We start from the raw sequence: 12,800 nt of genomic DNA on the forward strand, positions 1-12,800 counted from the left end.
ATGGGTCCTGCTGCTATGGAAATGAGTGTGGTGGGCCAGAGAGAACTAGGGCTAGGTGGGTTTAAGATGGGACTGGCATTAACGGGAGTCACAGCCCCCATGGACTCCCCAGCATGCTTTGAGGGAAGACAATAGGGTTGCAGTTCCTCTGATTGTATTGTTCATAATGATATCACGGTCCCATGTCAGGGTAGACATAGGATGAGGTAGCTTTGAGGATAGTGTGGAGGCAGAGTCTGTGGCATCCACAGCCAGCAGAGCAGTCATCCAGGGTGGTTTTTCTGGATAGGTCGGTGTCCTAGGTCATACTGGTGAGGTCGCAAAGGTGGAGGCAGAACTCAGGTCAGCTGGCTGCGGCTGTGGCTGGCAGCCTTCTTCCAGGGGGGTGCTGGTCTCCCGACTGGCTCTGGAGCTAAGGTGACTGAACCCCGGAGGCAACTCAGAATAGCGACCACGATGGGGAAGAAATGAGGCAAATCACCAATGTGCTCCCCTTTCTGACCTGCCGGAGTACCCTTTCCCACATGGACTCATCCAGTATCCTACCTCCAATCCCTCATAGGGAGAGAGACAGAACAATTTCATAAAATTGCTCAAGCTTTCCATCGGAAAAGTGAAGGTGCCTGTTCTCCAAGATCCCTTTCCACATAATTGCTTATAGAGATCCACTTACCTGCTAGTTGTGCCCCACGTCTGGGCACCAGTTTTGGGGGTCTTTCTCAGACTTCTAGGAGGGGGTACGATGGTGACAGAGCCCACGAATAATCCCAGGAACACAGAGTCTGGACACCAGACTCTCAGTGCAGATCTAAGTTTATTTTAGAAAACGCGATGGCTAAATACAGATCAAGCGGTGGTTGTCATGTCATCAAATAGGGACCTCCCTGAATGCGACCATCAGCCAATGGTGTCCTGAGACAGGCCCCACTTGCTGGGAGTATCTGGGATCTACTACTCAAGGCGGGAGGGACCAGGCGCCCTCTGATTCTGGACTGCTTGCATCACTGAGAGTGTACATGCTGAAGCACAGGTGGCAAGCAGCGTGGCTCCTAAACCACTAGCTACAAGTCCCCACAGGTCTGCAGTAGATTGCAGAAAGAAACAGACGTAGAGGCTAGTGAGCAGCAGAACTATTTGTATGAAAGATCAAGGTCATGTAAGTATCCCTTATAATATACAGCCCTGTCATTATGTGAAGCTAGTGTTTACAATGCCCCTGGGTCTAGCTGTGCCCCTCTGCCAGCTTGTTCTGATCCTAATCTCTAACAAACTGAAAAGACACTCAGCCTCATACCACACTTTGTATTGTTTTATAACAATGTAGATATTTTTAATGGTGAATATAAGAAATTGGTGTGAGACGTGGAGAATCTGGAACTTAGCGGTGAGAAAAGAAGAAATTTGGAATGAGAAAACAGGGCCATTCGAAGCTAACAGCACTGCTTTTACTTAGTTGCAAACAATGAGCATAAAGTGTTGTTGTATGGATATGGCTTTGTTGTATGAAATTGTCCCAGACAAAATATGTCCCTTCCCAAACTACTCTCTCTTCTTTATATGGAAAGGTTGTTGCCAAGTCTCAAAATGACTGGATTGATATGGTAATAATGTTCATTCTTGGCACCACATACTCTGAAGATTATCCCAACCTGTGAATGGAGGATATTGCAGTATGGTTCAGAGCAAGTAATGACTCCATGGTTACTTTCTCTCCTCTATCTTCAGTTACTTGGGAAAACTGGAGGTTTTGATTATATGTGATGAAGATCATGGATAGATGACTACCCTGCCTTCTCCTTAGGAAGTTGTGGCCTAGTGTCTTGGTGACTCAATGAGTAATGTGTTCTCTTTACCTTTGGAGATGACCTTGCACCTGTCTTCTTTTCTGACCCAGTGAGCTAGATACACGATTACTTTAGAATGCTAATTGTTAATATTTTATCACCAAGTATATTTCTTTGATGATCTTAAACGGTAATGTTGTGCTGATTTGAAATCAAGTGTGAGAAGAAAATCTCAGTTATAGGGAAGAAGCATAGTCCACTGTTTTGTGACTTGCAAAATAATTTGACCCAGAATATGAAGTTTAATTATTCATGTGATATCTGACTATATGCATTTTTGTTCCTATAGCACATCTGCATTTGAATTTTGTTCAGCACACGATGATGACAGTGTGACTGAAAGGTAAGCTATAATCCAAGGCGTGTAACAGAGTGCTAGACAAATGTATATGTAGAAGTTTATGCACATATTTTATATGAATGTATGTACAGACACATGGACACATAAGTATCCACATTCATAAGGCTGGAGCTGAGCCCTTGTATTTGAAGAAATACAAACAGCATGAAAGGAGCGGTGACATGTGTGATGCAGTGCAATTCAGAAAGTGAAAGATTCTGTGTTGGATCACCAGTGCTGCTAGGAAAATGAAAGAAATATGCATCAGGAAGGGTCTGCCTGTCACACTGACTGTGTGGTATGTGGAAATTGGAGGTGATCCTGTGTAGGAGCCAGCATGGAAAACAAGTTATTGAGACCCTTATCTCAAGCAGTGAGCCTGTCCTAGGAGCTCACAGCTGTATTCCCTTCTCCCAGGAGCACAGATAACCAGGTGATGATCTGAGGCCACTTCCAGACGTAGACAGAAGGAAGACCTTCCTGGAAAGACATCTACAGCACCAAATGACTTAGGCCATTACTCAGGTGGTCGAGTGTTTGCCTAGCAGGCAAACAGAATGCCCTGTCATCACACTCCAGTGTGACAAAAAGGGGAAGCATTCAGTAACTTTCCAACAAGCTCCTACTGGGCTCTGTAAAACATTAGATGTGACTCCTTCTGTGCTAATACACAACTGACTCTGTACCCACCTCCAAAACTCCCCACCCTGTGACTACTACTCTACCTCACACTTCTTGACTATCATGTTGAGCTGTCACATTAAAGTTAGTATGTTTTTCAATATCATCACTTTGTTTTCATTTGCTTCAAGACACTTTAAACTTCTTTCTTGGTTTATCAGTCCCCTGATCATTCAAGTGTCTATCAGTTAACTTTCATGCGTTGTTTTGTCCTCTCTCTTTTTGTATCTCTATTGCTTTGTAAAAATAAGATACATTGGTATATCCAATTTTTGTTTCAGTTTCTTCTAACCTGGTTATTAGCTTAACATGTGATTTTCTGGTAGAATGTATATTCTTCAGTTAGAAAATGAAATGTTTTGAAGTGTCTTCTAGACAAATTTGAAATGTGATAAACTTTGATGTTTTGTGATGGACATTTTTGTCTGAATGATCCTTCCTTTCTAGCAATGGATATGAATGCATGTAGTATACTCTTCAAGTATATGTCTCCTTGTAGGTCTCATGATGTTGGTTTTATAGAAAAGCATTTTCCTGCACTATATACCTCTATCTTTACAATAACTGTTCCTGGTTGTTTATTTGATGTGTTTGCCATAATTTCCTGCTCTTCTTGACATCTTTTTTCCAGTGATTGCTGTAGTCTGGGGTTTTATTTTTACATATCAAGAACTGCTTGTTATTACTTTCATTTGATTATTTTCTAGACATACACTCTTCCTTTCCATCTCACTCTCTAAAATGGGTATTCAGCAGCCAGCATATCATGGGGGCAGAGGTTTTCAAACTTACTCTACTACCATTGGCACTTTCATTGGATACAATAATGCATATTCCCCTAAGTTTCTGATTGATCAGAAGAGACATATTGCTCCCATTCTCATTTATTTCTGTCATATATCCTTGTTTCATTGCTTCTTTGTTATTTGGTGGCTGCCAACCCAGAGAAGGATTGATTCTCTTCTTTGTGTATTAGCCTAAAATTGTACCCTGTATGACTGGCAGTAAGTTGACTTAGTGAGTGTCAGTAAAGATATGATTAAAATACTTGATTATCCTCAACGTACATATTTATTTCAGCTTGAAATAAATGCTTTTGTGGGGTCTGTGGTAATATTAACAATCTATTGTTAAGTGAAGGATAGTTATACAATCACTAAATGTTAATATATCATTTTTATTATAATCAAAATGATGACATAGTTTCATCTATCTTCTGATTTTATCTATCATTATGTATGGTATCCTATGAGGTAGCAATTTGCTATGAGTAGTGAAAATTGATCATTTGTATAAAGTAGATTGTTCTTTGACTGAACATGTATGCTAAAGTTATGTGTCATGCCTGCCTATATATTCCAATACACTTCTATCCTGAAAATTGGCTGTAGGACATAATGTGTGATCTAGGATAGAAATGTGAGTTAATATCCTTGAAGGCTCTCGATGATCTGATGATATTTACATATATACATATCTACGTGTACTCCTAATGTCAGAATGAAGGCAAGAAATGTGTGCATACACAAACAGATGTCAACATGTTAAACAAGAAGTAGCAGAGCAATATGGTATAGGCATGAGACATAGGTAGGAATACTATAGTCTGCTGTCAAACCTAAGCAGTGAAGGAAACTCTATGGGAAATGTATGAGAGGTAAAAGATTTTGCCCCAAAATGAAGAACTGTCATCTGATACTACAACTGAACTTCCTGAAAGAAACAAAAATGAAGGGTAGGGTCTAAATATACATACACTCTCACCTATGTGTATCTATTCATATTTGCATGTTGGTAAGTCCAGACACACGTGAATGGATAGTTACAGAAAAGAAAGTGATAGAGATTAGAGAATTTAATTTTAAGTATTGATGACACTGCAGAGCTTTTGATATTTTTCTAAGATCCTTGGGCTCTAGTATCAGTAGAGACCTTTCTAAAGTCTTAGGTATTTCCAAGAAGAATTATCATGAATTCTTCTTGTTCCTAATCTATTGTAGTGGCCACAACCAATTCAGTGTTATGCTGTAAGACTCAGCAGGTTAAGAAATTTCTCTCTGGTGACTCCATTTGGTCTAGCTAGAGGATAAAGCAAGTTACAGGGGTTCTGTCTGTCTGACTGACTGTCTCTGTTTCTCTCTCTCTGTCTATTCTCTGTGTCTCTGTGTGTCTCTCCCTGTCTCTCTCTATGTCTCAATGACTGAGAAAAGGTTGGTCATTAGGGGTTTTTAAATTTGATGTGTATTTTCCAGGAATGCCTTACTGTTAAGGTGTGTTTTCAGCCCCAAACAAAAATTTGCCTAATTATGTGCTGGATGTCTATCTCAAGAGATGATGATGAAAGGACCAGAGAATCTTTTCATGCCCATGATCATCCCTGATATGTCTCATTTCATTGCTGTGGGAAGGAGGCTGGCTAAAATAGAATGACTTGCCTAGGATTTCACATGTTCTGGGGAAAACAGACACCTGAAGACAGCTCCCTCATAGCATTTGTGATATTTTTAGTGGATGAGAAGTCTTTTACCATCAAGTGATGGTTGGAATTTTATGTGAAAGATAATACCCAAAGCATGTCTGTGTGTTTGTTTGCACATATATTCTGTAGATTAAGGTGAATAACTCATGAACTACAAATCCTTTTATGAATCAGAGAGGCTGGACAGACAGAGGACAGTAGTGCTAGCAAGGAGGGGAGAGAGGAAGCAGAAATGTAGATGGTTGATCAGCTCCATTTTCTTCATAGCAAGGGATATGGAACATAAGGAAACCCACAAAATCACTGCAAAAAGTGGTTTAGGGTCATGTGAAAAAAACTCCTTTTACACCTTGCATAAATCTTTGTTTATCACATTTCATTGGAGAGAGAGGCCTCATTTCTAGGAAAACACAGGAAATAACCCCTAGCATATAAAGAGTATTTAGAGTTAGTATTCAGCTAGTTATAGCTGTTTGGAGAGAAAAAGTAGTTTTAGGAATTTCCAGAGTATTTGACTGCGCATAACTTAATGGTTCATGTTGGTAATGAAGAGCAGAACACTCAGAGATCTACAGAGGACAGCCATAAGAGGTCAGATACCCAAATACAGTCAGGCTTGTGTAGAAAGCTGTACCGAGATGAAGGAACATGTTAGTGGGAACAATTTCGAAGGTCAGGGAAGTGCAATTTTGTCTGTGTCATTCCATCATTTTGCAAATTGGGTGAAGGACTGAGACTCCAGTAAGGAGAGGGAGTTCTCACTGTCCTGGTGAGCAGTGAAGAGTTCTCTGCTTCTGGCCTGCCACCCATTGGTGCAATGTGAGAGTAAGTCAGTAAAGACATCCAGGATTACTGAAAGTAAGGAGGGAATAGAAGGAACAGAGGAAGCAGAATATTAGGTATGACCTCAGGGTTGAGTTCCCTTGAACAACATCGTATTGAAAGTCATACAAGATAGCATTAGGTCCCGTGTTAGGCTACTGGGAAAAATTCTTCTACCTTGGATTAAATCGGTCCATATTTAATTTCCTGAAGAGATTCAACTGCATTTCTGTGGTAAAATGAAAATACTGCTTTTCATTTGGTTCTGGTCTCTTAGTTCACACCAGAGTACTCGAGCAAATTGCTAGATGGAACAAAAGAGCTGGAGATGGAGCTGCAGCTCAAGTGGCAAACATGATCCTAGCATGAACACAGACATGGTTTAAGTTCCCAGCCTCGTAGAAAAGTTTGATTTCTGCAGTATGTTCCAAATGAGTTTTCTGTGTCTTATTTTATTTTATTGTTTAGAGATGACACAACGTTAACTGCAATTGCAGTTTGTGACTCAAGAATTAACATTTGGTAAGTTGTGTTATCTGTCATCTGAGTGTAAAGTCATTTGTAGTGTGAGTTTAGTGTACAATCTATGTGACAGCTTATCAGTATCCTCATGTAATAGTTATTTTTGTACTGAAACTAAGTAGAAATTGATAGAGTCAATTAGGACATACTTGGTCATGGTCTGCCATGAAGTGAAATTATCAATCATATCCTTATTTACTTATTATCAGTGCCTACGTGCAACTTGCACTGAGCTAATGGAGGTACGAATCCCATTCAGGAACAATTAGGTTGTCTCAGTGGTTCTGAGGTGAAAGAGTTGTTGGGCCTCTTTCCTTCTCCAGAAATCTGTTTGTTAGACAGGCCCACTGTCAGTTCTGATGAGAGTCCAATTTCTAGGCTGTTGTTCCTTGTATTTTGTTGATAAGCAGTTAAGAAAAGAGCCAACTTTGTGAAAATAAGAAGGGAGTAGAGCAGACTTAGACAGCTGAAAATCAGATTGCAAAAAGGATTGAGTTTCTCAGTAGTGAGTTGCATGTACAATTAAACTACATGATACCAATAAACATTTTGTTAATTTTAAGAAAGAAAATTTCTTTACTTGTGCATAGAAACTTTCTTTTGAAGAAATAACAGTGTAAATTCCCAAAGAAATTAATTTCCTTTCTAGAGAAATGTGGAGACAGATTTCTGATGTTCAGGGAAAATTTTCCAACAAAGGAAAAGACATTAACTAAGTTTCTATATCATCTCAATATTGTGTGCATGGGAATCTTTCTAACTTTGTTTGGAAAAACAGAAATATATAAAAGATATGTTTCATGTCCCTGTTGTGATTGAGATCCTGCAAAAACACTAGCACAATCTAAAGGGCATTTCACAATCCTTGGACACACACTACCAAATCCCCACCGTTGACTACACTTCTGTGTTACACATCTGGAATATCAACTTGAGCTACCACATAAAAATTAGTGTGTTTTGCAATAGAATCATTTATTTTTCTATTTGCTTGAAGTAATTTTTACTTCTTTCTTGGTTTATCAGACCTCTGATCGATCAAGTACTTATCAATTTACTTTCATGACTTATTATAATCCCTAAAGTCTTTGGGATATTTGTAGCTCTGTCTTTATAAAAATAAAAGATACATAGAGCCTGTATCCTAGCTACTGAAGAGTCTGAGAACTGTGGATCGTGGATCAGAGAGAGCCCTGGCACTAAAGACCTAGAGATTCCTACCTACCGTTAATTACCAGAAAAAAAATAGAAGCGGTGCTGGGGCTCAAGAAGTAGAGTGGTAGCTCTGAGCTGAAGAGCTCAGGGACAATGCCCAGGCTCAGAATTCAAGTCCCTTGAATGGAAAAAATATCAGATATACTATTGATTTCATTCTTTTCAGCTTCTTGAGATGTGGTTATTAGCATATGATCTTCTGATAGAATATATATTCTTCAGCTAGAGGTATAGGTCATGAAGAGAATTTTTTCTAGTCAGTATGTCAGCTGCACTTCACAAGATGTTACAAATGCAGTCAACCAAATGATACAATCCTTTCTGGACGAAGCAGTGGAGTTCTAATTAGTAATATCGGTGGGAAACTCTGGGATTCTTATCCAGTTAACTTCCTGAAAGCCAGAAGTATGGCTCAAGTGGTAGAGTATCTTCTTAACAGAGAAAGCTAAGGGAGAGCACCCAGGCCGTAAGAGGAAGCCCAATAGTACCTGCACAAAAACACAGTAAGAAAGAGAAAGAAGGAAGTCCACCTCCCTAGCAGAGACAGTCACAGGCCTTTTGTGAATGGATGAAAGAGATATTCCAATATGGCACCCAAAAGGAAGCAAATGTAAATGTACTCCATCTGGCAAAGAAAACTTGAAAGTATTACGACATGAAAGTCATTTCATTTTGCTAAAGACACTGCAATGATTAACAACAAAAAGGCAACTAATCCTCAACGCACCCAATTTGACACAACAGACATCGCTGAACATAAATGAGTAGATGGATCCCAACCATGTTAGATCCTTTCCAAAGAATCCGCAAGAAACCAAATTCAACTGAAGGCCAAGAGCCAAAGACAGCACATATCTGTAGAATATTCCACCCAACATTCTCAGAATAAATATCATTCCAGCAACCCTCCAAGTTTCTACAAAGGAAATTAATATTTAGAGCATAGAGGCAGCATTATTCTCTTTTTCCCTTTCCCTTCCTCTAATATTCCTCTACAGTAATTATTCAAAGAGGTTTCTTGGCAGAGTATAAAGGAAGTCCTAAAAATTACATATAAGAGAAGACAATGTTACTGTTTGCTATCATACTATGATGGAATTCAATTGGAAATGGACAAAAGATAAAAGACAGAAAATATTGAAATACATAGAAATGGAACAAAACGCTTTGAATGCTTAATTGAATATTGAAGAAAGAAAGGATGGATATGTATTCAAGTCTATAAAAACCATTAGAGAGTCTGACTATGACATTTGGTTTCATCCTATAGGGACACCTCATCCTATACCACAACCAAACTTGATGACACAAACAACAATGAAGGGTAAGGTCTAAATATATATATACTCTCATCTATGTGGATCTATGCATAATAAAATGTATGAAGTACAGTCATACATAAAAGGATAGTCACTGAAAAGAAAGTGATTAGGATTATTGAACTTTATTTTAGGTATTGATGACACTGCAGGGCCTTTGATATTTTTCTAAGATTTTTGGGCTGTAATATCAGTAGATAACTTTCTAGGTGTTTCCAAGAAGAAATGTCAAGAGTTATTGTTCCTAATCTATTGTGGTGTTCAAAGGCAATTTAGTGTTTTGCTGTAAGGCTCAGCAATTTAAAAACTTCTCTCTGATCACTAGAGGATAAAACAAGTTACAGTCGCTCTCTCTCTCTCTCTCTCTCTCTTTCTCTCTCTTTCTCTCTCTCTCTCTCTCTCTCTCTCTCTCTCTCTCTCTCTCTCTCTCTCTCTCCCTCTCTTTCTCTCTCCTTGTCTCTTTGTCTCGATGAATGAGAAAAGGCTGATTATTAGGGGATTTTTAATTTGATGTGTATTTTCCTAAAATGTCTTACTGTTAACGTGCGTTTTCTGCCCCAAACAAAAATTTGCTGGATGTCTATCTGAAGAGATGATGATGATGATAAAAAAGACCAGCGAATCTGTTCATGCCCATGTTCATCCCTGATGTGCCTTATTTCATTGCTGTGGGAAGGAGACTGTCTAATATAGAATGATTTGCCTAGGATTTAAGTTGTTCATGGGAGAAGTGGCAGTGGAAGAAACCTCCTCATACCATTTGTGATTTATTTAGTGAATGAGAAGTTTTTTATCATCAAGTTAGGGTTGAAATATTATGTGAAAATCAAATATTACTAAACAGCCAAAGCATGTCTGTGTTTTTGTTTCCACATATATTGTATAGGTTAAGGTGAATAAGTCATGAACTAGAAATCCTTTTATGAATTAGAGAGGCTGGAGAGACAGAGGACAGTAGTGCCAGCAAGGAGGGGAGAGAGGGAGCAGAAATGTAGATGGTTGATCAGCTCAATTTCCTTAACATAGCAAGGGAAACGGAACATCAGGAAACTCACGAAAACAGTGTAAACAGTGCTTTAGGGTCATAGGAAAAAAACTCCTTGTGAATCTTGCATAAGTTTTTATTTAGCACAGGTAATCATTTCATTGGAGAGAGAGGCCTCATTTCTAGGAAAGCACAGGAAATACCCCCTTCCATATATAGTATATGTAGAGTTTGTTTTCCGGGTATTATAGCAATTTGGGAAGAAGAAGTCTCTTTAGAAACTTCCATAGTATTGGATTGTGCATAATTTAATGGTTCATGTTGATAATGAAGAGCAGAACATACATAGATTGACAGAGGACAGCCATATGTGGTCAGATACCCAAGTATAGACAGAGTAGTGTAGAAAGCTGTACAGAGAACAAGAACCGTATTTGTGGGAACAATTTAGAAGGTCAGGGAAGTGTAATTTTGTCTGTGCCATTCTGTCTTTTTTGCAAATTGAGTGAAGGATTGAGACGCCAGTATGGAGAGGGAGTTCTCCTTGTCCTCCTGAGCAGTGAAGAGTTCTCTGCTTCTGGCCTGCCACCCATTGGTTCAATCTGAGAGTAAGTCAGTAAAGACATCTAGGATTACTGAAAGCAATGAGGGAATAGAAGGAACAGAGGAAGCAGAGTATTAGCTATGACCTCAGGTTGAGTTCCCTTGAAGAGTATTTTATTGAAATTCATACAAGATGTCAAGAGGTACTGTGGTAGCGGTACTGGGAAAAATTCTTCTACCTTGCATGAAACTGTTCCATATTTAATTTCCTGAACAGATTCAACTGTATTTCTGGGTAAAATGAAAATACTGCTTTTCATTTGGTTCTGGTCTCTTAGTTCACACCGGAGTACCAGAGCAAAGTGCTAGAGGGGACAGAGGAGCTGGAGATGGAGCTGTAGCTCAAATGGCAAACATGATCCTACATGAACAGAGTCATGGTTTTAGTATCCAGCCTTGTAGAAAAGTTTGATTTCCTCTCTATGTTCCAAATCAATTGTTTGTGTCTTACTTTATTTTTTAGAGGTGAAACAACGTTAACTGCAATTGCAGTTTGTGACCCAACCATTAACATTTGGTAAGTTGTATTATCTCTCATCTGAGTGTAAATTCATTTGTAGTGTGAATTTATTACACAATCTATATGACAGCTTCTTCGTGTCCTCCTGTAATCATTTTGTTTGTATTGAAACTAAAAGAAAATGATAGAGTCAGTTAGCACATACTTGGTCATGGTCTGCTATGAAGTGAAAAGTAGCAACCATATCTTTATTTACCTATTATCAGGGCCTTCATGCCACTTGCACTAAGCCAATGGAGGTAAGAATCCCAATCAGGAGCAATGAGGTAGTCTCAGTGTTTCTGAGGTGAAAAGAGCCGGTGGGCCTCTTTCATACTTCAGAAATGTGATATTTGGACTCTCAGTTCTGATGACAGTCCAGCTTTTGGACTCTCTTTTGGTGAGAAGCAGTTAAGAAAACAACAAGTTAATGGAAGTACGGAGGGGGTAGAGCAGACTTTGAAAGTTGAAAATCAGATTGCATAAAGGATTGAGTTCCTCTGTAGTGAGTTGTATATACAATGAAAATCCATGATACCAATAAACATTGTGTTAGGTTTACTAAGAAAGGAAATTTCTTTACTTGTGCACTAAAGCTTTCTTTTGAAGAGATAAAAATGTAAGTTTCCACAGAAATTAATTTCCTTTCTGGGTAATAGTAGAATTCCTCTGTTTATTTAGCTAAGTATGGAAAAATTTAAATTCTACAAATTCACGAGTGTTTGGGTAACTTGTTACCTTGAGTAAGACTATGAATGTACATGGTATTTGACTGTATATAATTTAATTCTCTAGCTTGGATAAAAATGATTCAACAGAATTTGGGACAGAAGAATTCAAGCAAAGGTCAGATATCTATCAATAGAAAAACGTACATAAATATATATGTTATGAAACAGACTGATCATTTCTTGGTAGTTTCCAAATACTTTCAGTGTACCTTCTGTCTGTCATATTACTCCTTTTCATTTTGATGAGTAAATGAGAAAGGAGTTGCACAAAAGTGTTTTGCTATTTTAGGGAGCAGTGCAGGAAAACCCCCCAAACCCTGCACATTGCCAGTGTATGAGAACCTACTACAATTGGTTATGTTCCTTTTTTCTGACGGCAATGACATACAATTCTATGTATTATTTCCTGCCATAACAATTTCTTCACAGGTGAAGAAATACAAGTGTCAGTTCAAAGTGGCTATAAAACTTTGTTTAATCTTTTCCGTAGTTTTTTGGCTATGTCTGATTCTTTGATGGGTATTCCCTTTCCCTAGGTCTGGACCTTAATTTTTACATATACCTTTCATTGTGCACTTAATGCCAACTTTTAAAAACTGTGGTTCTAAGTTTTGTGTAACTATAAACACTGTCTCTGTACCATTTATATTGGATAATCAGATGACTCGGTGACATTATGACAAGGTCCTTACTACTCACATCTGTGAATACATGGTTCATGAATAAATGTACATTTTCAATGAATGAGCTACGACACAGA

At 38.6% G+C, this 12,800-nt stretch overlaps 1 protein-coding gene across 1 annotated transcript in view; it reads left to right on the plus strand.

Annotated features, from left to right (window-relative positions):
• LOC150039553 (uncharacterized) overlaps positions 1–12,800 on the plus strand; it is a 51,958-nt gene continuing 39,158 nt past the window's right edge. Inside the window, exons 1-3 of the mRNA XM_090327761.1 lie at positions 1–55; positions 303–417; positions 2,134–2,187. Of these exons, the coding sequence (XP_090183887.1) occupies positions 1–55; positions 303–417; positions 2,134–2,187 (224 nt within the window). The remainder of the gene's footprint in view (positions 56–302; positions 418–2,133; positions 2,188–12,800) is intronic.

The sequence above is a fragment of the Megascapheus bottae genome, unplaced genomic scaffold (genome assembly GCF_031878675.1).
Source record: "Megascapheus bottae isolate mThoBot1 unplaced genomic scaffold, mThoBot2.hap1 HAP1_SCAFFOLD_176, whole genome shotgun sequence".
In the NCBI taxonomy this organism is placed as follows: Eukaryota; Metazoa; Chordata; class Mammalia; order Rodentia; family Geomyidae; genus Megascapheus; species Megascapheus bottae.